The sequence below is a fragment of the Ictalurus furcatus genome, chromosome 2, assembly GCF_023375685.1.
Source record: "Ictalurus furcatus strain D&B chromosome 2, Billie_1.0, whole genome shotgun sequence".
Taxonomy (NCBI): domain Eukaryota; kingdom Metazoa; phylum Chordata; class Actinopteri; order Siluriformes; family Ictaluridae; genus Ictalurus; species Ictalurus furcatus.
In genome coordinates, this window is record NC_071256.1 from 7,698,391 (window position 1) to 7,723,229 (window position 24,839).

General features: G+C 38.1%; 1 protein-coding gene across 1 annotated transcript in view; it reads right to left on the reverse strand.

The window, feature by feature from the left end:
• Positions 1-756: 756 nt before the first annotated feature.
• usta (uronyl 2-sulfotransferase a) overlaps positions 757-24,839 on the reverse strand; it is a 98,846-nt gene continuing 74,763 nt past the window's right edge. Inside the window, exons 6-8 of the mRNA XM_053646358.1 lie at positions 8,610-8,707; positions 8,114-8,271; positions 757-4,124 (exon numbers count right to left, since the gene is read on the reverse strand). Coding sequence (XP_053502333.1) covers positions 3,823-4,124; positions 8,114-8,271; positions 8,610-8,707 — 558 coding nt within the window. The 3' untranslated portion in view covers positions 757-3,822. The remainder of the gene's footprint in view (positions 4,125-8,113; positions 8,272-8,609; positions 8,708-24,839) is intronic.

Consider the following 24,839-nt stretch of genomic DNA (forward strand, 5'->3'; position numbering starts at 1 on the left):
GTCAATAAGCAATACACTGGTTGTTAAACCTACCTGTCTGTCCAGATGCAAAATCGTCATGCACGTCATTGGACACAAATTACAGAACAGTGACAAAGTCGGCATGATAATATACACAAACAGGTGAAAATTTATGAACACTGGTGGCTCAGTGATTGGGGCTCTGGACTGTTGAATCCTAGTACTGCCAAGCTACCAAATTTGGGCCCTTTTGGGTAAATGTGCCATATCTCCAAGGAATCTTCAACTGGATACATGGTCATTGCTGCTAAAAGCAAGTGCAGTCCTATGGAGAAATCTGTGATTCATTCCGTGTTCAACTTCCCCTCACGGAAGTGAGTATTGCTGACATTGCACAAGTGGCTGCTTGACTATTATAAAATGTATTTCATAGTGCCTGAGTAGCTTCATCTGACATTTTTGCTCTATTCAAAATTAAATCACCTCAGAATATTATTCTGTTACAATTATATATATATATATATATATATATATTTCCAAAAGCACATTCCTCACAAGCTTTGCATTTGAAGACTGCAGTCATGTTGACTCAATTCCTCCAGCCAAAAAAGATTCAGCCTGTAGCCAAATCATTTGGGAAACAGTGAATGCAATGCATCTTTTAAAAAAAAACAACATACTGAAACACAGATCAGCTCTCAGCCGTAATCAACAAATGCAATACACACTTCCTAGTCATAACTTAATACTTGAGGGTCTATGTCATGGAAAAGAAAGTCACCATTAAATCAACTAGTTCTTAAAAAGACATTTTATTTTGGAAGCTGTGCCAGAAAATAGATTTTATACATGTACATTACTATTTTGACATTTTGAAGAGTGGTCAATTTAGCTGCTGAGTCTTTTAACGCATCAGATGTTGATTACAAATCCTCAGTGTGCTAGCTATTCAATGTCAAATGGAATTCCACTCTGTTTTCCTGAGAATTGTATATAGAATGCATTTACACAATTAATACTGTAGAATAAATTAATCCATAATACACTTTAATACTACATACAATACATACACATTAATACCTGATTGGCAGGATTAGGATCATCGAATATCATACTGTAAGTGTTGGGTGAGTTCTTTTTAAAATGTTACGATGTTTTTTCTGTGATAAGTAATGTCGTTTTGTACGTTTGGGGTTGGTTTTAGAAAACACTCTTTGTGTAACGTGTAAATGCACTACACTACACACTGTGTTCCAATGCTGCGTTGCCGACTTCCCCTGCAATCGAATCACATTTTAAAGGGACAGTTCCAACACTTTATTAAGTATTCAAGTGAAGCCCTTGCAGGTCAGATGGATCAAGTCAACATCACTGTAGATTTCAGGAACAGAATTTTGCTCTCAAGCCATTTTGTCATGATGCAATTTCCTTTCCTAAACAGCTAATCATAAAATATAAAGCTGTTTATGAACAGAAACAGGCACAATGATGAATTTGCTATGCTCAAGCTAGGAAATACAAAATGATTGTATAAATGACGTTGTTTGAGATTCCTGCTCCACACTCCTCGCTTGTGTGATACACACTAACGAGTCATGAGGTTATAAAGTGATAAAGTTTTGCAAAGTTTGAGGAACGTCTTTAAGCCGATATATGGACTGAACAAATGTTTCCGAGTAGTTTTATGATAACCTGTTTTTCTGAAACATCCTGTCAAGTTAGCTTGTGTTAGCCATCTAGCTGGCTGATTATATGCATGAATATAAAAATCATCTTCTCAGAAATCCTGACTTAGCTTTTGTCAGCTAGCTGGATAATGTTAGCAGAAATTTGGTCAGGTATAGCTATATATAGACTCATGATACACCCACATTTCCTTATGTGCCCTGCCTTCCCTGGTCTGTGATCGGCAGACAGCCTTTACTGCCTCAATAGCAAACTACATTGTCTTTAATGGACATGAAGTGATTGCTAGAAGCTTAAACAATTAAGCTTAGAACAAATATTCAGCACTGTAGCTTCTATAACATTACCAAATTTATAATAAGTTTTTGTTAACCATGAAAATAATGTTATTACATGAACATTTCTGGCATTTGGCAGATGTCCTTATCATAGCGACTTACATATATCTCATTCATACAACTGAGCAGTTTGGTCCTTTTCTCAAGGGCCCAGCAGTGGCAGCATGGTGGTACTGGGATTTGAACTCATAACCTTCTGATCAGAGGTCCAATGTCTTAATAATTAAAATAATAGCCCCGATACACTTCCACCTTACCTTAATCAACTTCTAATTAGGCTTTTGTGGAATAAATGCCATTTCACTGTTGATTCAGTTTCTACAACAGCAGCTCTGGAAGTAGTGCTGCAAGGCAAATCACAGGTTTTATCGTTTCTGTAGTAACAACTAAACAGCTTCCACAGGGACTTGCATGGCCGACACTCCACAAAAAAAATACCTAAAATATATGGTGACATTTTCTGTGAGGCGGCGTATATTTAGCATTTTTGTAAGGAGTCTCCAGTGTCAGTGCTTTGTGGTAAAGCTATAAAGTTTTCCATCTTCAGGACATTGCGCTTGTCAGGTTCTTGGCTAAAAGACAAGCTGCATTTGTTTTGTCTTATTAACTTCAATCTTGTATGGGAATGACTGCTCTTAGCTTTTGTCATGTAAATGATAAAAGGACTTGTTTTATGGGCATTCCACAGAATTAAATTATAATAAATGTAAATTCTAAAAAAAAAAAAGCATGACACTGTTTTTTAATAAATAAACGTTTTTGATCATTGGATCGTCTGTGAGACTTTGGCATGGTAATAATAATTACACCACCTTGTGTTTTATTTTTCATGTTTTCTATCAAATATGTCATTTCCGATTGGCCGATTTCTAATACAATACATGATATATGATGTCATTTGGTTGTTGATATTAATGAATGATGACATGTTTGCATTTCACACATGGCAGACATCCTGAGTGTACAGAAGGCACTGGTCCAAGTTGGCATCAGTGGTCAAAGTTTGGGCTATTTCTGTTTACTGATGGTTAACAGTCCTGGTAAACAATTTTTTTAAAATATCATGTCCATTGTAGTTTTGGGCTTTTTCAAAACATCTCCTCATGGCAATATTGTGGCATGATTTGTCCATTATTATTATTTTTAAAACATTTATTAGGAATTTGTAATAAAGGCACTTAAAAGAAGAGTTTCCTGAGGTACAGCTTGTGCTCCCTAAAATTTAGAGTACTGTATATGCGCTCCATACATAAAACTGATACTAGGTAGTGCTCTGCCATCAGAGAGCAACAGTTTCTTAACAAAACACATTGGGCTCTGCATGTGCAGTGTAAAGTCTGTTTGGTTTGAATGATGGTGTGGATCTTATCTGAAATCAAACACAGAACTTTTGAACTCTCTGCTCTGTTCTGGGTGTCCATTTCCTCCACCATGATACTGATTGTAAATATTCTTCCATTTATTCTCCCCCAAATCTTAAACACCAGATATATAAACAAATGACAAAAACTCTTTTTTCTGAGTTCTTTTCCTTTTTTTTTAAACAAAGCAAAAATAATTCTTAATTAAAAAAAGACAAAAGATAAATTCATTTGTACATTGTCTTTTGTTTTGTATTTTTGAATATATTAAATTAGGTCCATCCATGCACTTTAACTGTCCTGGTGGATTTATAATGCCCCCGTTAAAAATACGGGTATCACTTGATCATGTGTACATGCACACAACACGCACGCACACACGCACACGCACACACACACACACACACACACACACACACAAAGTGCTCTTGGGAATGCTATCTCCACTTGAATCCTGGGATTCTTTGTGCCAACATTCAAGGCTGCACCAACCAGTTGTTGGCATCTTCCAGAGCAGTATCGTCCTCCTCATCTTCGTCATCCTCGTCCAGTGGGTCGTTGGTTTGTAGGGCGAGCTCCCGCAGAAAGTCAAGCTCTCGCACCGAGCTTGTATGTGTCGACTTAAGGCCAATTTTCTTCTTGACCAGGTGGAACTGGTCGCGCACGAAGTTGTAGAAGTCGTATTCGTACCTCATGCGGCGGTACAACACCTGCAAAGCCTCCAGCGTGGGCATGTGCTTCTTTACTGTGCCTGTTAGGTTGCCCACCTTCCAAAAGGCTGTGAGATACAGACACACAGCAGATTGTCAAAACTTTACTAGATGTCTCATACATTACAAAATACAATCCTCAAAATGCCCAAATCGCACCCTTGCTGCTGTAGACTTAGCCTAAAACTGCTAAAAATTACCTAAAACTTCTTCTGTAATCATAAAGACTGGGTCCCCATACAGACTGTTTATCCCAGGACTCCTATTCATATTTATTTACATGTATTTACTGAGGGTTTAATACTTAAATTAATTAATTGGCATCGATAACCGATTATCAGCAAAAGTCCACACGGATAGTTTTTCCGGTTGCGTCCGTTGCGGGAGCAGCTGAGAAAGGTCCGCTTTCATTATACAGTACGAGAGCGGCCTCTAGAGGCGAAATAAAAACTATCACTGACAAGTTTTTCTGTTATTTGAAGTGTTTTTTGATTAATTTTGGCTGTTTCTATTTTTATTTGTTATTTGGAGTGTTACTTGGTGGTTCAGTTTGGATGTATAGCTTTTATTTACTTTTATTTATTAATAGTTAATATATATTAATATTTATATATTGATTTCATTTTAAAAAGTACAGTACATTTTCCTGGTACAGTCAGTACTGTAATAAAATTCAGAAATATTTTACTTTGAATGTTTATTCAGTATCAAATGTAAAAACTAAGCAAATGGTGGAGTTAGCCAGAAACAGAAGCATGTCTTAGTTACACGCGATTCTGTCATTGGACGTTATCATTCTTGCATGATATCGGCTCAATAACTTTATAAGGCCTGTGAGATATAACGATTTTATCATCCGTACATGATATTACTGCCACGATATCCAGTGACATTTACTCTGATATTATAGTATATTATATTATATTATATTAACAGACCTGCCGACATTTGCATATTTGGCTAGGAGCTCCAGATTTTAGGATCAGAGTACACTAGTGTGAGTTATCGCTCAAACTGAAAGAGCAGTCTCCTTCTCTCCTGTAAAAAATCAACACATAACTGTATTCCATTATCCATATTCATGGTTTAAACTTTCCAATATTTGCACAAGCATGATAGTGAAAATGTTCTATGATTTTTTTAATATACATAGACGCCTCAGTGAAAATGTGTTTTGTTAGCAAAAAGTAGCCAGCTAACATTGGTGATCATGAGTTTGTGATGTATTTCTCTTGGCTCAGGTCTTATCTGACCGATCGTTATCAATTCGTAGATGTAAATGGAGACTTCTCCGCGCCGAGGTTACCTTTGGAGTTCCACAGGGTTCTGTTTTAAGCTCACTGCTTTTTACTTTATATATGCTACCTCTGGGTCAAATTATTCATAAGCATGGAATTAGCTTCCACTGTTAAGTGGAACATACACAGTTGTATGTTTCAGCGAAGCCAGAGGACAGACAGCAGCTTAGTAAAGTTGAGGATTGTGTAAATGACATTAGACGTTGGATGTTAACTAACTTCCTTTTACTTAATTCTGATTAAACAGAAATACTTGTATTAGGACCACGTGTAGCTAGAAATAAGCTTTCTGATCACATGGTTACTCTGGATGGACTTTCTATTTCATCATGTACAGCAGTTAAAGACCTTGGAGTGATTATTGACTCCAGCCTATCATTTGATGCTCATGTAGATAATATTACTAGGATAGCCTTCTTTCATCTCAGAAATATTGCTAAGATAAGAAATATAATGTCACTACATGATGCAGAAATACTAGTTCATGCATTCCTCACCTCTAGATTAGTTTACTGTAATGCCTTACTGTCTGGATGTTCCAGTAGGAACATAAACAAACTCCAGTTAGTCCAGAATGCAGCTGCTAGAGTCCTAACTAGAACCAGAAGATACGACCATATCACCCCAATCTTATCAACACTGCATTGGCTCCCAGTTAAATCTCACATTGATTATAAAATACTTTTATTAACTTATAAAGCACTAAACGGTCTCGCACCACGCCTACTTAGATCAAAAGGTGCAGGCTATTTGACGGTACCTAGAATAGTGAAGGCTACAACAGGGGGAAGAGCTTTCGCTTGTAGAGCCCCACAGTTATGTAACAGTCTTCCAATTAGTGTTCGGGACTCAGACACAGTCTCAGTGTTTAAGTCTAGGCTTAAAACGTATTTGTTTACTCAAGCCTACCCTGACTAGACTTTCTATTATGTGCATTCCCAGTCCTAATAATCTTTTCTCTCCCTCTCTCCTTCTGCCGAGCCACACACGATTTTATGGAGATATTAGAGATCCTGATCCTTTTCTGATCTCTGGACCTGCCTGATCCGTTTCGGATTTCCTGCCTCTGGATGGAGCTCTAATGTACTCCAATTCCAGACTGCTGGGACTACGGCTGCTTCTAAGGCCATACAGAATTCATATAAGTCAATTTTTAACTTTTTCACACTATCTGTTGTTACCCAGATGAGGATGGGTTCCCTTCTGAGTCGGGTTCCTCTCAAGGTTTCTTCCTCTTAAAACATCTTAGGGAGTTTTTCCTTGCCACCATCGCCACTCAGTGGCTTGCTCAGTTGGGATAAATTCGCACCTTTAATATCTATATACCGTGTTGATATTTCTGTAAAGCTGCTTTGAGACAATGTCTATTGTAAAAAGCGCTATACAAATAAAATTGAATTGAATTGAATTGAATTGAATATTTATTTCCCAAAACAGTGAACTGTACAATCAGTGTTATAGAATTAACTATAGCTATACACTACTTGTGGTATATAGTAGCGAAGTGATATTTTATTTACTATTGATGGTGTGAGCAGCCATGCTGACATGATGTCATATCCTGAACTTGAGATGGGGGAGACCTTCCTGACTAGGAATTCCAAACTGAGGAATTTTATTTCTTTTTTCATAACCAGAGGTTAGAAATTCCTAATTACAAGCTGTACTCAAACGCAGCATATTATGACGCCCTCTCCTGCTCTCCTTAAACTGGAAGTGGTGGAAACATTGGTTCCTGTCTTTTAATGGTTCCAGATGAATGAAATAGTTTATCATTCACCAAAAAGCAGGGAAAAAATCAACATTGTACAAGCCTACTTTCTATAAAGCCTGTATTCATGAGTAATTATATTGATGTAAATGGTAACTGGTCTGCACTTATATAGCGCTTTTATCCCAAGCACTTTACACTGTGTCTCATTCACCCATTCACACACACCAGTGGTAGCAGAGCTGCCATGCAAGGCGCTAACTTGCCATCGGGAGCAACTTGGGGTTCAGTGTCTTGCCCAAGGACACTTCGGCATGTGGCGTCACGTGGGCTGGGAATCGAACCGCCAACCCTACGATTAGTGGACAACCCGCTCTACCACCTGAGCCACAGCCACCCATATGATGTACTTTTAACTTCTTAACAAATGATTGTAAGTATCATTATAACATCTCATATATAGCAAAAAGTAGCCAGATAACATTAGTGGCCATGTATTTATTTCTCAAAACAGTGAACTGTACAATCAGTTATAGAATTAACTATAACTATACACTACTTGTGGTATATATATAGTAGTGAAGTGATATTTTATTTACTATTGATGGTGTGATAACTATAACAAGCTCCAATATAGTAACTTTAAAACTTCTCGATGTTGTATCATAAATGTCTGAATTGTTGCATTTTGAACTATTTTTGTGCAGGTAAACAATACATGTGCAGTCATGAAATGTAAGTGTATGTTTAGATGGTACATACGTCTCCTTGTCACAAAACATCCTTAACTGTTCTTCTTCTTTACTTTGACTGCATTTATGTACAAAATATGCAAGTAGTTTGATATTGTGTCATTTGTTAAAGTCCTAACAGTACTGAAATATCATGGATATTTATGTTATAGTTATGTTACATGCCACGTATTATCAATATGAGTTACCAAATAAATCAACTGCTACCAAATGTTACCAAATAATCAAAATTATTCGTTTTTTTTATGATTACATTCTTCATAGAAAGTGTTAAAAAGATTTTTCTTGGTATGTACCTGGGCTGTGGTAGATGGTCAGCACATCGCTGAAGTAGTGAGGTAGCAGTCTCTCAAGCAGGAGCAGCACGTCCTCCAGCTCCTCCAAAATTCCCACTAGCAGGAAGTTCTCCATGACGTTCTGTTTGGCCCTCTCTAGTGCCCATTCACCCGGCTCCCTGTCTCACACACACACATACACACACCCCACAGACACACACATGGCACATCTGTATCATTTAGAACAATTTAGATTAGATTTTGCCTTATTACAAGATTAGATTCAGATTAGACTTCAGACTTATAAAGGACCAAACAGAAATTTGTTTGTGGAACGTAGCTGAAGCTAGTTTTTTTTTTTTACATCTTTGAAACGTCACTGGTTGCATCGTGTGACTCCATTGTGTGACTCCATCTTTACGTGCAGGTACATTGTATACAACCTGAAACACCTGTTCTAATTCATTAGCAGTTAAAATGATGTGTCTGTGCTAGCCGTGTATATGGATGGCTCTACCTGCACTGAGGATGCTGACCACAGAAATACGGCACAATGTAGAAAAGGCGAGGATTTGTGCACTCTGGGAAATTCTCCAGGATACACACGTTAATGTCCTGCAGAGAGAGAGTGAGGTGACAGAGAGTGAGACTACTGAAGCTATTATGGATGAAGACATCATTTTAATACAGAATATGAACACAACTCAGACATTTGAGGTCCCATGAGGTGCCAAAACCTGCAAGAGGCTGATAATTAATAATTAGCTGAGAAGAAGATGATGAAAGTGTACAGTATAAAAGTGACCTCTGTTATACACAGTGCCCGAGCGAGTCAATACTCAAATGTAACTGAACAAATTCAGAAACCTTATATTTACCACTGATAAGGTAAAGAAATGTTGCTGTACAGAGCTTGATAAAATAATAATAATAATAATAAAAAAGTATTAGTTGTATGTGGTCAGAAGGGGGCGCCACTCACTCACACACACACACACACACACACACACACACACACACACACACCCTCCTCAAGGAATTCAACGGAAGTTGTTCATAACAGGGACTGACTCTTGTCTTTCAACACAAACAACACAAAACACGATGACTTCCTGTAAGAGTGTAACTAGCTCTGAGTTATATGATATGGAAAAAAAAAACAAAGTCCATGAAATAAACATCACCGTCGCATCTTTTGGAGACAGCGATCACTTACAACTTAAAATTGAACTTACATCTGATTTAAATAATTTAACATAATTAAGAGCTTTCATCATGATCAAGGCTAGTAGTTATTATAATTACATGAGGGCAATATGTTGATGTGGTTTACAGTAAAATGGCACTCTGAGACCATAATATGTTTGCTTTCCGAAGCTCACGATGCCGTGTTCTTAAAAACGCACCAAACTCTTCGAAAGACCACTGAGGTTTTCCCACAAATGCATAATTCAACAAGCCAATGAGGGATATTATTATACAGTGCTCTTCAAGTTGCTGTTCAAATATTTTTACTTGGAAAAATGCTTATTTTTGTCAATTATGAAATTCAATTGTAGGAATATAATCTTTTATAACAGGATGATACGCATCAGCAGATTCAGTCCTCTGTTTCGGAAAATAAAAAGTTACTCTTAGCTTTTAGCAGTTTGTCAAAAAATGTCAATTTGTCAAAAAGTCACTTTGTGTGTTTCCTTCTTTAAAAACCATAAACTGTTAAAAATGATTTCAAATTATGTCAAATTCTGAATGTATATTATTGATTATTTATAATAATACTATGTATGAGATCTTCCCATCCATTCATCCCATCCATCCATTCTATACCGTTTATCCTTTTCAGGGTCGTGCGGAACCTGGAGTCTATCCCAGGAAGCATCGGGCACAAGGCGGGGTACACCCTGGCCAATCCATCGCAGGGCACAATCACACACACATTCACACACCCATTCATACACTACAGACACTTTGGACATGCCAATCAGCCTACCATGCATGTCTTTGGACTGGGGGAGGAAACCGGAGTACCCGGAGAAAACCCCTGCAGCACGGGGAGAACATGCGAACTCCGCACACACAGAGTGGGAATCGAACCCCCAACCCTGGCGGTGTGAGGAGAACGTGCTAACCACTAAGCCACCGTGTGCCCAATATGAGATCTTAAATATATTAAAAATATGGTGCGCATAGGACAACATTAACGCCTACAAATTAACCTTTAAACATTTATAAAAGGCTTACTCCAAATGGAGTCACCTGCCACAAAGACTGCTTCTGTCGATTCCCATGTCAAGTCGAGAGATTTCTGTGGACATACTTCTGTTTTCGTTGTTGACAAAATGTTCCAGGTTGGCTTATATTAGAATTTCAGATTACCAGACTTTGTGCCCATTTATACCTCATCCCTCCATGCACGTTGTATCTGGACATAGACACTTGCAGTCAAATCTGTCTCCGGTCACAGAGACTAAAATCTAATAGCTGTATTGCTGTTTAGAAACTTCTAGTAACTCCGTGTTTTCTGAATAAGATGGTTGCCTGGACAAAATTGTGATTTTTTTTTTTCATGCCAACATCGGCATTCACAGAGCGCATACGGATATAATCCTGATCCTGAAGACGCTTAAAACAAGCAACTAAATGGGATGTTTGTACTTCTGGTATATGTCAAATACTAAACTTATCCTAATTTAGGCTCAGATAAAATACACATACAATTTACATATGCCTTGCAGAATCTGCAAGATGTTAATAATCATAAAATTTGCATTTTGTGTTTTATTTAGTTCTGCCTTGAATAAGCTATTTCACATAACAGACGGTTACATATAGTCCAAAAGACACTAATAATAAATTAATTTACACAAGAGAACCAGTTCACAAGTTTACATACACTTGATTCTTAATACTGTGTGTTGTTATCTGGATGATCAACGATTGTGTTTGTGTTTTGTGAGAGTTGTTCACGAGTCCCTTGTTTGTCCTGAGCAGTTAAACTGCCCACTGTTCTTCAGAAAAATCCTCCAGATCCTGCACATTCTTTGCTTTTCCAGCGTTTTCTGCATATTTGAGCCCTTTCCAACAGTAACTGTATGATTTTGAGATCCATCTTTTCACACTGAGGACGACTGAGGGACTCGTACACAACTATTACAAAAGGTGCAAACATTCACTGATGCACAAGAAGGCAACACGATACAGTAAGAGCCAGGGGGGTGTAAACTTTTGAACAGGATAATCTGTGTAAATTGTTACTATTTTGTTTAAAGATATTATTGTTTTCATTTAGTATTGCACTTCAGAAGCTACATGACATATTAACATGTTTCCCAAAAGACAAAATAATAACAAATTATAACAACTCCGGCGTCAGCAATTTGTAAATGTATGTCTTCAGAACGGAGGGGTTTGTGGTTTCTCTGTAACATGACAGTGCGATGAGGGAACAATGGTTTATTGCTGTTATAACATGAGGGATAACTTGTTTTGCAGATGTTCCACAATCTGCTGAGGAAAGCGCTATTCGCCCTCTTCCGCATCCATGAGCTCACAGACGACGGCGAAGGCCTAGGATTGCTGTGATTGACAGGTGAGAGAGGTATGTCATTCCTCATACCCAGAGAGCATGGGTAATTTGGCTTTCTTGATTCGAACTCTTCAGGATTTAAGCTTGCAAACGCTTTTCTGTTGGACTTTGCGCTAGAGATTCTTAAAATCTTAAAAATAGTGAAACAAAACTTGAAGGCTCATAGAAAATATACACAACTGAAAACACAGCGTAATGACTGCCACTCGAACCCTACTCAGAGCTTAAAGAGATACTCCAGAGCTGCTCTTTCAGTTTGTTTATTTTTTTACATTTTTTTATTAACTGCACAAGACCAGATCATCGCCATTATGTGCCATTATGTGGACATACCAGAAGGACACCGAGCTGCAAAGATGATGGAAAAATCCATCATTTGTCTCAGGTAGTCTATCAAACAAGTCTGCTGATGTCTTTCAGAATAATCCTTTGTAAACGTTTATGTAGGTTTATTATCAGTTAGCATGGATGTGTATGTAATATAGCCCCATGAACTCCATCCTTAAGTCCAGTGTTGTGAAAAATGTTATAGGAATAATGACATTAGCTCAGGAATGACCTGAAAGTGTTCTGTCTGTAAGCGCCTATAAACCTTCTGTCATTGCCTCTGGTTTGGCACTAAGGCTGTGGTTTCATGCAATGTGCAAAACTACTCATATGCCGGCAAAGAAAAGGGCACACACACACACACACACACACACTCAAACAGCAGGCGGTTATGCTGTTGTACAGAATGCTATGAAATTCCACACCATTTAGCTGCACTTTACACAGGGCTGAGCAGTTAAAAAGTATGAAAGAAGGTGATATAAAAACAAAATGTGAAGGATATTGCTGTTTTTGAGGTCAGCGAAACTTCAGCAGTTAAATGTCTGTGCTAATGACTCGAAGGGTGAAGGTTCAAATCTGAGGAATGCCCTGAAATGCTCCCTTGGGTCAGTGAACCCTCAACTGCTTAACCCTGTGCTTGGACTGTATTCTGTCTCACTATTAACTTGAGTCTGCTAAATGTATAAATGTTAATAATCTTTTCTTTATCTTTAAGAATTAAGGTCACGTGACAAGCTGAACAGAAAGTGACTCCCACTACTAACAAATTACTACCTTTGAAATACAGGAAATGCAACAGATGGACGATAAAAAATGCTTGTTCAGCACAGAGAATGGCACCGAGGTTAAAAAACAAGCTGAAAAGTCAATGCTCTGTAGTATTTTGTCAAAGCATACGACTGAACGGTTATTAGACTCCAGTTTAATTCCTGTGCAAAAAAAAATGATGGAGGTTGGGCTCCTGAATGGCGCAACACAAAACCGTTTACTTTATCATCCAGAGATCGTGAATTCGAAGCCTGATGATGCCGTGGCCAGGAGACCGAGAGATTAAAATTGGCCGTGTTCTCAAGGAGGGAGGATTGCATTCTCTCTCCTCTATCAAGTCCTCTGCCCGCTGACGTTGCATGAGCAGCAGTTCGAAAAGATGCAGCCGGCTGGCTTCAGGTGCCTCGGAGGAATCACGTGATAGCCATCAACTTCCATGGTTGGTGGCCATCATGTGATAGGGGAGAGCTGTCTGATGGGTGGGAATTGGCTATGACTAAATTAGGGAGAAAATCTTCCATCACTGGACCACAGGACCATATGGATAACGACACAGCACACACACAGCATCAGCGTCACCTACAGGGAATTATTGTGTGAATAATTGTTTGAGAAGTGTACACATTTTTGTTTCTCTATTGCAGGTGGACGTGCTGAAAGAGGACATAAAGAGTGCATAAGAGAAAATCTTGATGACTGTGGAAGACAGTTTGCACTATGCTGGCTTCCTGTTTCATGACCTACTGAAAGCACACACTGGGCCTCATTTATCAAACTGGATACAAACAGATTTATTCGGAACTCGTTTGTAACCAATAAAAAATCATGAGAATCCCATAAATTCGGGAAAAAAAACCCATTTGTATCCTACTTGTGCTGAGTATGTGTAAATTTGCATATAGGAAGACTAATTTTAAATCATATAATTTGTGATGAGCTACTGCACTTTTATATCTGGTGAAGGGTGGATTCAGGAATCCCCTGCCTCTTCAATATACATATAACATACACACACATATATATATATATATATATATATATATATATATATATATATATATATATATATATATATATATATATATAGCTTATGAGATTTACTATTCTTAGTTAAAGCATTTACCTTGCTTTTAATCTTCAATCAGTAGAGAATAATTACACATATTGTCTGAACCTCTAACTGAGAGAAAGTATATCTAATCAGTATGTTTTGGAAGGTTCCTGGTCAGAGCTATAGCTCGAACAAATTCAACCTTGGAGGAGCTGTGTATCTGTGTGTGTGTTTTCAGAGGTGATCATCTGATGAGACAACTGGAGATAAAAAAAATTCAGATTGATGACCTCAGTGGTTCACAGTACGCCTAAACCAAGATGTCCAGATAATCGATGGAGATATTCTTCTGACGCACAGCCATATGTGGAAATTTCCTAAATTTATCTATACCTTAACCAATCAGAATCATTCAATCAAGAATCATGACTAGCTTAGTGATTGTGTGAAAGTATAATTGTTGATGTAATGAGTGTGCACGCAGAGCGGCCTACGAACTCCTTGCTCAGTTTGAAGCTGACTTCTGCTGATGAAACTGCAAACTATTCTTCAGTAAAATTTTCTTTAATTGATTGCATCTCTTGACTCCTGGTCTTCATTCATCATATCTGGTCCCATCTGGGTCTTTAACTGTAACTTCCCCTACATTGGAATATACTATTGAGGTTAAATTACTTATTTTTATTACGTTTACAGCATTTAGCAGACGCCCTTATCCAGAGCGACTTACTGAAGTGCCTTGGAGCCTCGATCAAAAACACATCCTCACACTAGTTCACTAGGTCAAAGACTAAGAATATCATAGAGAACATTTTTTGAAAACCGGTCGTTTTACATTATTGGCATTAATGAAAGAATATGAAAAAATAAAAGAAAAAAGAAATACAGAGAGCCAACACAAGACCATAAATTAAGATAAATAAAACTAATAATACAACAAAAGAAATGGCCCTGTATAAACGGAGGACGGGACGGTCTGTGTATAGTTGTAAGCCATAAACAAATGCCTCAGCTGATGATTATTATTAATATTGTATATTATTAAATATGTTTATTAAATAACTTCCACTTCTGTATTTCAGCCGTTCACGCTGTACAATTTTGGCCACAATCAATTTTGAGAATTCTAAAAGATTCCTATAACCTTACGCCAAAATCTGAAGTCTTTGATCGCTAGTTTGACTTGTTCCCCGACAGCCGATATACGGTCGCTGCGATCAAATGTTTCCTCTGATTAAATTCTGTCAGTGTCAGAAGACTTGAGGCACAGTCCTGTAGTGTCGCTTCTCTGACTCCGTACGAGTCTTCTTGCGTGGATCCTACAGTGTGACGTGGCTTACAGCGGGGATCATGTTCATACAGTCTGACAAGCAACAGTCGCAAAGGACTATTAAAAATCGCACAGTGTGCACCAGCTTAACTTCCCAGCTGTCTGTTCCCAGCACTAAATGCAAATGAGCTGTCGGGAACGCGCTTTTGCACATTACATGTGATCAACATACACACACGAGTACAAAGAAAATTTTAGTTCTGTTTGGCTTACACAAACATTTCCACACTACTTTACTAAAAGATTGGTAAATAAGGCCCAATATGAGCAGTGAGTTCTTTTCATACTTCAAACCTGTGTGTGTTTGTTGATACGGTGGCCCAAAAATTGTGCTTTTTTCCTTCAACTGAGAGAGAATAAATGCAAAACTGAAAAAAAAACTGCATGAGATTATAAAGTTTGAATGCAAAAAATATGTTTCCAGGACAAATGTAAACAGTGATGGTAATGTCCACATAAAAAATAATTTCTGAAAAGTATCAAAACGAATTATTTAAAGTATATTTTACATAGAATTAAAATTGTTTCCCTAAATATATAGATTTCATTTATAACTTCAAAGACTATTAAGCCTATTTCTTGACACATTTACTCATTTCAAGTTTAAAATATTCTTATTCTATTGGCAGACATTTTAGCTTCTTTCTAGAAATATACAATGTCAAGCTTGAAATGTGTGAAATATCTTGAAACGGGATTAATACTCTTGCTTTAATTTTAATTTAATAAAAAGAAATATTAGCTGAATTTGAGATACATTATCTTTATAAGTTTATTCTAGTAAACTGCACATTAATTGCAAATGTATTTTGCTTTGTATTTGTGCCATTGTTCATTGAGCGACCTCCATGAATCATGATAATCCAAGATGCTCCACTCCTCACTGTGTACTTTGAAGTTTGTCCAGGGGTTTAAGCTCCCTACTGTCAACAAATAACCACATCCATGATGTAGTACTGCCAAGTCAAGCAAACAATTTAGGAAGAGTTAACAATGGTGGGTTCATGCAGTGAGCACTGGTTCCAGATCTCTATCAGCGTCAGCATTAAGACCATTTTCTTATCTCTTGAACTATCTTTATACATTACATGTCAAAATGTTTCCAATTTTTTACTATTAATAAAGACACTATTAACACTATAACTCAACAGTACAGATGGCACTGATCCAATACCCAGTACTGGTATCAGGCAGAAAATACTGAGGATGTTCTGAACCCTGTTATTGTTGCTGTAGTTATGTTTACTTAGTGTTCATACAATATTCAAATACGGTGGTGATGAATTTGGAGAAGAGGATTTCAAATCTATTATTATGTTATTATTATTAATAGCCATGAATACATATGCTACAAAGAAACAACTTTTTAAATGTGTCATTGAGGATGAAAATAAAGACCTAAAGGAATGAAAATATGTCAGTTTTTTTTTTATCAAACATTTTGTTGCAGATTCTCAAACTAAAAGTCTTGCTTCCTTAGAACACACATCTAAACATCTTTCCTTCACATTTAGATAGTCAAAACCTTGAGGATTTCAGAAATGTGTCAGGGATTTAGTTTTATTAATGGCAAGAACACTTCGAAAACACGGACAGACTCTTAACAGATGAGACCTCGGCTTTGAACTTGAAGTAGTGAAGATAAAACGCATACTTCTCTGTCCAGTCACTGTAAACATTCTGTTTTCCTCATTGACTTTAACAAGACATGTTGTCAGTTCACTCATCAGACCTGAAGTTTAAATGAAATGAAAGGAAAAAAAACCCAACTCACGAAGACTTATAGAGGTTCTGTCACAGAAACCAGGTCGCTAAATCGGTCTGCTGAAATACTTTCCTGGGTCCACATTTGGACCACGGTCCAGTCTGCCAGTTGACAACCCCTGGCCTACATGATGCACTATAAAGACACTGGGTTTTTCAAATTTCAATAATTTTTTTTTTTAAATGTATGTTTATAATATTACTTTTTATTTGAGATACACAATGTGAAGTGTAGTTCGACTTTGTTTTGAAGATCTACACATGGTTAGTAGCCACAGAAGCAGCTTTTGACATACAGTACTGGGCAACAGTCTTAGGCACATGCAAAGAAATGCTGTAGAGCAAAGATGCCTTCAAAAATAATGAAATTAAATGTTTCTCTATTAAAACAAAATACTATAAAGGGCAGTAAACAGTAATAAATGAAACAAAGGCAATATTTGGTGCGATGACCCTTTGATTAAAAACCATTTTGATATAAAGCTACAGTGTACGCTGCATTCTAATCAAAATACTCAATAAGAGTTTTTAATTTTTTTTAAATAATGGCCATTAGAGACTATTGTGCACTTTTTTGCATTTGACCTACTCTATACTATTATCTCTTTACTCTCAAAGCATTGCACAAATTAGACAACTGCATATAAGACAGAGTACATTTTTTCTTATTCAGTATTTAGATGGTGTGTATCTCATATGTGATTGTCAAATGAATTACATTTATGATTAATTACTCTGAATTCAATGGAAAAGAAGTCATTTTGGTTAAAGTGGAAAGAAAACAAATTCCTTTGGACCTCGGCCACTGTGCTGCTCTCCCAGTTTCACAGGCACCGATGTACACAAAGAGTGTACTGGCTGTGCTTCCGTTGACCTGACTGTCAGACCGGGAATGTTTTCAAGTGTGGTGGAGAAGAATGTAGAAGTGAATAATGATGCTGAGCTAAAAAAAAAAAACAAAAAAAAAACACAGACTTTCTGCAACTTGGGGAACAAGTGAAGCTACAAGTTAGATAATGATAATGTCTGAAATGTGTTTGAGAGTGCCAGGAGTGCTAAAACAATTAAACCAATAAGAGTTCAGTGAGGACAAGCGAGAAGCTGAGGAAGAAGTGCGAGAGAGAAAAACGAGAGAATGAGGTGGACACGTGTAATGAAATAAACAGGAAATGACACACATATTGCTGGCTTGTGTCTCAAATCTTCCCACTCCTCCAACATGTCTTTCTGGGACTTTCTCTCGCTCAGTGCTGCAGGCCTGGACATGCTACACACCGTTCCAGTTACCTCCACTACCTCCACCATGTGCTTTATCCTTTATTGTCAAAACAAGCAAGCACTGAGCACATATTTCAGGAAGCTTTTGGGCAAAACAGCTTACATTTGTAATGGACTTTACATGTGTAATGTTAGAGAGTTTGTAAAAGCAGTTATTACTGTTGGACATGTTCCTTTCAGACTGTTTCTTATTACACACAGAGAAAAGAAAAGACAGTCAGAGCCAGGCTGTGTTTGTCACGCGTTACTGTTCAGAACATATCTCTACACTAACAAAACAATCTCACTATGTTCATCAACATCCTGACAGTTACACACCAACACATAGAGGAGTGAAGAAGAAGATTTGAGAAGATGAGGGGAAAAGAAGACAAGAGAGACTCCCGAGTGGCGCAACAGAAAAGTTCGTAATTCATAAGTTTGAAATCCAATGATGTCGGCAAACTAAGAGTTCAAAATGAGACAGCATGTATGGGGAAGAGGGCTGATAGCACTTTCCTCCGAGTGTGTTACGCTAATCTGTCAGGCAGCAGTTAAAAAACAAAACAAAATAAACGCAGTTATGGCTCAGGTATGGGGCAGTGGTGGCTCAGTGGTTAAAGGTTCTGGGTTACTGATCAGAAGGTCGTAAGTTCAAATCCCAGCACTGCCAAGCTACCACTGCTGGGCCCTTGAGTAAGGCCCTTAACCCTCAACTGCTCAGTTGTATAAATGAGATAAATGTAAGTTGCTCTGGATGAGGGCATCTGCCAAAATGCCATAAATGTAATGTAAGTTAGCTGGCTTCACATGTCTCAGAGGAAGCTCGTGTTAGTCTTCACCCTGTTGTATGACGGAGAAGCGCTGGGTGTGAACTGTCTGCTGAAGAAACTAAGAAAATAGGTAAATAAAACAGAACCAGAGTTCTCACTCCCCATTTAAACACAAGCCTCATCATCATCTCTTGCCTCAACTGATCGCAGCAGGGAAATAATCGCTCATTCATTCATTCAGTCAATCAGATCTGTTGCTTAAATCTCTTGTTAATAATCACTTTTTATTAGGTCATTTATCTTATATATATATATATATATATATATATATATATATATATATATATATAAAACTTATAACTAATAAGCAATAGTGATTGCTTCCACTATCCAATTAGAGATGTGTTGCTTTGACACACCATCACCTCTACTGTCACCGTCAAAGCAGACCAGCAGCTGCTCCGACTTATGCCACTGGCAGTAGCGGTGGACGTAAGTACAGAGAGGCTTTACTGGACACAACAGGTGCATTTTCTCTTGTTCCGGTGTGGGGAATGGAGGAGGGCAGAAAGCCTGCAACACCACAGGGTAGAGAGACGATGTAGGTACCTTAGGAATATAATCCGGCATAGGATACAGGAAGGCCTTGGCTAATCCAGGGGCAAAGTCAAGGCAGGAAGGGGCAACAGAGAGAGCTTGTAGATCTCCTACTCACTTGAGAGATGTCAGGGCCAGCAGAGGAGCTACCTTTAGAGTCAGAAGCTTCTCAGAGGCTGACTCTAAGGGCTCAAATGTGGCCCCTGACAGACCTTCCAAGACCACAGAAAGGTCCCAGGAAGGTATGCGCGGCCTGCAGATGGGCCTCAGCCGCCTGACACCACGCACGAACCTCAACGTTAGAGGATGTTGCCCCACAGAGGCTCCAACAACAGGGGCGTGGCTGGCCGAAATGACGGCCACGTAAACCCTGAATGAAGAAGGAGCCCACCCCGCTGAGAAATGTTCTTGTAAGAACTCCTGGACTGTAGCTATTGTGCAGTTCACTGGGTGTAGCTGACATTCCTCATACCACAAGACACAAAGCCATCACTTGAGTGCATACAATTTCCTTGTGGATGTTGCTCTAGCGTTTAACAGGGTCTCTACAACCTCAGTTGTGAGACCAGAATCTATGAGCTGGTGCCCCTCAGGGGTCAGACCCACAGTTTCCATAGATCTGGCCGAGGGTGATAAATCAGCCCTCTGGCTTGAGACAGTAGATCCACTCTAATTGCTCAAATGAGGCACCTGACAGACCTTCCAGGACCACAGAAAGGTCCCAGGAAAGTATGCACGGCCTGCAGATGGGCTTCAGACAGCCCCCTAATTACCTGCCGTTGATGGAGAGAGGTAGCTCACAAGCACCTCCTCCACCTTCAGCAAGGCTAAATAGCCATCCTAGCCATGCTGTTTAGCTATTGCTATGCTAAATAGCAATCCAACATCATGGGGTTATAATTACGGCTTGTGCATGGTTTTCCCCCAGAAGCCTGATATTTTGTCATGCACTTCTGGAAGAAAGGGAAGTTTTCTGCAGTGTGAGGGATTTACTTTCACTGGGGAGAAAAAGGCTCATCCAGCCTTAGTAATCCCTTCATGAAGCTCTTTATATGCTGCTCTCAGTTTTTAGCACATCCTTCTGGCTCCTCGGAATCAGAGAGGAATTATTACTATTATTTTTGTGAGTGTGTTTTTTTTTCTTTTTTCTCTTTTTTTCCTTTTGGCTTTCCATAGCGGAAGGAGGGGTCACGACGCAAGCTCCAAAATCCAGAGAGTCGGGCCCAGAATACAGAGCAAGAGATAGAGCAGCACTCGTTTCTGGCTCCCCTTCCAGATCCGTAAGAGATCCCCCGAACCTGAGATGGCTAGCTGCCTCGGCAGCGGCCGGCCCAGATCTGCAAGGCTCTGAAACCCAACTCACTTCGGCTTCCAAGAGCGCGTGTCGCGAGCGGAGATGCTAATGTAGGCATTACCATGCGCAGCCTCTTGAGGCTGTCATCACATGCTACACCCCTAGACACTTCACCCAGAAAGTGTGCACTATTCCCCGTGATGAAACGGGAGCAAGCCGTAGCACACTTCCTGAATTCTCTCACTCATATTTTTTCTATCTCACTCATTCCTTTTTTTTCTTATCTTTTTTTTTTTAAAGGGATAGAAAAATTCTGAGATTTTTGAGAAAAGATAGCGAGGAAATGAAGTGTCTTTTTGTTTCTTTATACAAACAACTGACATGCAGTCTTTCGCTGAAGATATTAAGGCTGATGGCACTGTTCTTAGGTGCCATATTTATATCACATGAAGTGCTTAACTGCCATGTCACCCGATCATGGCATGCCTATAAATAGGCATGATTTAACACAAGCTTCAGATGCCGGTCGCGTGCAAGAGGCGCTCCCATAGTGTTATGCTAAATGCAGTGTCGAACAAAGGGAATGCAAAAGGAACCCATCAGGTTTTCACACAAAGGCTGTCACGAAACAACAAAAGATAAGATGAAAGTCAAAAAATATGAGAGAAGGTCTATCCAAAGCTGTTCTCTTGCTGTTTTATCCAACTGAAGGAATACCGTAAAAGCATTTTACACATAAATGTTTTTTATAAGCAAGTTTTCAGTAAACAGGTTTAAATTTATTTACTATATATATATATATATATATATATATAAAATCAGATAATCAGATAATCAGACAGTAGATGCAGTAGAGGTCCGTAGACATCTGTACAGATTAGGCTGTGAAAATACTGCAGTATTTCAAGTTGTTACTATAAACCCAAGTGACAACAAAGGAAATCTTTTTTTTCTTTCTTTCTCTTTCTATAGCATACTTTAAGAACTTCACACGCATGCACAAAAATCAACAGCAGAACCTAATTACCTGACATACTCAAATTTCATTTGAATACTCAGATTTTACTTACAATGAACCTATGGGTAAATCTTCATTTGCATATAATTAAAGTCTTAAATGTGGCGTGTGTGTGTAACCATTAGAAAGTGGGGAATTCCAGTCCAGACATGCACCAATTACAATAATTAAATCCCATACAAATGCACATCATAAGTCAGATCTCATCATACTGTTGCATCTAAGAATTTATTTCATGCAGACTCTTTGACTTGCGCAGACATCTAAATCAACCCGACAGAGCTTTAAACGTTCATATAAGACAGCGTATAAACTGTGAGGGAAAATAATGAGGGTTTCAGGAGAAACTATGCACAATTTAAGTACATAAAATTATAGAACTCTAAATCACTGGCCATGTTTTGATTAGCGTGTTTGGATCAGCTATTGTCAAATAGCAGCCATCAGTAACTATGGGCTATTATGTCGACGCTGTATGCATGATATATGGACTTCCTGTTTACAATTACATAATGCCAAAGCTTTCATAAATTGGTTTATTAAACCAGCACCAGCTCTGTCCAGTATTAGTGGACAAATGGTGGATCTTGTAATGAAATGTGAACACACAGAGCTTCAACATTAGTACACTGCCAATGTGTTTTTTCAAAAAGTTTTGCAGATGAGGAAGAAAAAAGAAAACTTGGCTATATTTCAGCTATGTAGATCTGGAATGTCTCTGAATGTCGTTATCACATAAAGTTGAGGCCAAACATTGACATAAACCCAGGATAAAGGCATTTCACAACTCCACACATTTCATGTTACTATACATTTCCTGTGTCAAGCCATTTAGGGCACCTACTGTATTTCCATAAAAGGTCATTTCAGAATATTAACTAAGACAGGCTTCTTCCTTGCACAACAGCATTTCAGGCCATGGCGATGTAAGACTCTCTTAATGGTGGATGTAAATATTTGGTACAACTTTGGTTATCTAGACTACCAGTCAAAAGTGTGTGCCCCCATCGTTTTCTACTAATTTAGAATGATAATGACGACATTAAGACCATGAAATAACACATATTAACAGTGACAAAGAAAAGTGTTAAAGAAATCAAAGCAATTGTATATGTTACGTTTTTAACAGTATTCTTGATGAAGATTTACGCACTATTGCTATCGTTTCATTAGGAACCACATGGGAGGAACTTTCATAACGTTCCCAAACGGGCCGAGCACTTCTAAGTTCTAAACGAAAGAAACGTTTTATTTTAAGCAAAAATACTTATAAAAATATGATTTAGAAAACAAAATTAGAAGAAGAAGCAGCCTTTTTTGTCCCATATACATTACAGCACAGTGAAATAATTTTTTTTCTCTCACATATACCAGCTTGTTAGGAAGTTGGGATCAGAGCACCGGGTCAGCCACTATACGGCACCCCTGGAGCAGCGAGGGTTAAGGGACTTGCTCAAGAGCCTAACAGTGGCAGCTTGGTGGTGCTGGGGATTGAACCCCCGAACCTTCTGAACTTTCAGCAGCATAAGCAGACATTTAACCCATGACCTGTTATTGCAGAACTATTCTCCAGATATAATACAATCCACATTTCCATAAACTACATTAGCTGAAGTCTTTTACAAATATTCATAGTAAAGCATTGAAATTGCAATTTATTTCCACAATTCATATGGCAATTTCTGAAGAAAGAATATGTTTAACTATAGCCTCTTTTCTTCTACATTATATAACTATGTTAGAGGGTAAACACTCTACGACTCAAAAGGCGCTCTATGACTCATTAAGAGAGGTTCTCATATGAAATAAAAGAACCCTTGCGACATTCCCCAGTCTTACTCAAGACTTAAATTAATGAACTGCTGATGTTGATTTGTTTTTGTACAAGACCAGACTTCATCTGTAGCCAAGAACCAATCTGGGCCCAGAGCTACATTCTTATAATTAAACAGCATGCCAAGTCTTTATGTAATCAGCAACAACTTTTCTGTTGAGTGTTTTACATTTGTATATAGAAACCACATAACAGCAGTTACCATGCTACAGTACAAACTGTTGTTTGCCTTATGTTCACATGAAGCTAAAAGAATCCGTTCGCTCTTTCATGACTTCAGCCAGCGAGGAATTCATGTAAAAAATATACTATACAGACATTTCTAAAAAGTGTTTGACACTTGTGGCTGCTGACAGAAGATCTCATTCATATCTGTTGTAGATTTATGAGCCAATGATATGTGTTGAAGTCGAAAAGTGAAAAACTTACTGACTAAACAATGCTGTTTTACATGATACAGTACATGAGTCAACATTAAAAATATTTTTCCAGGTCAAGACTCAGGACGTTCTAAAAACGCTGAGCTCCTTCATCTAAAAAAATACCACAACAAAAAAGAACATCCGTTCAAGAGCCATTTGGACAGAAAAAAGCTTGAAAAAGAGAATAAAAAGAAGAAGTTCTGAAACACTCACAATACTGGAATAAATACACACACTCACTCTCTCTGTCTCTCTCTCAAGGAAAAAATATACAGTACTGTGCAAGTCTTAGGCACATGCAGACATGCTGTAGAGCAAAGATGCCTTCAAAAATTAAATTAAATGTTTCTCCATTTTAAAAATACTATAAAGGACAGTGAACAGAAATAAATCAAACAAAGGCAATATTTGGTGTGATGACCCTTTGCTTTTAAAATAAATGTCTCAGGTAGAATTAGTGCGGTTTTATAAGGAAATGAGCTGTAAGTTTTATGGAGCGTCTTGCAGAACCAGACACGGTTCTTCTGGAGACTTTGACTGTCGCATCACTTCTTATTTCTGCAGCAAAACCCATCAGCCTTCATTGTGTTTTTGTCTGAAAAGTGTCTCTTACCACTTAACATGCTGCTTTCTTTACTGACATACAAACATTTATTCGGTAACATTTAAGTTTGTGCTAGAAAACTAATGTTTGGGAATCTCCAATGTGTTTTGTACTGACTC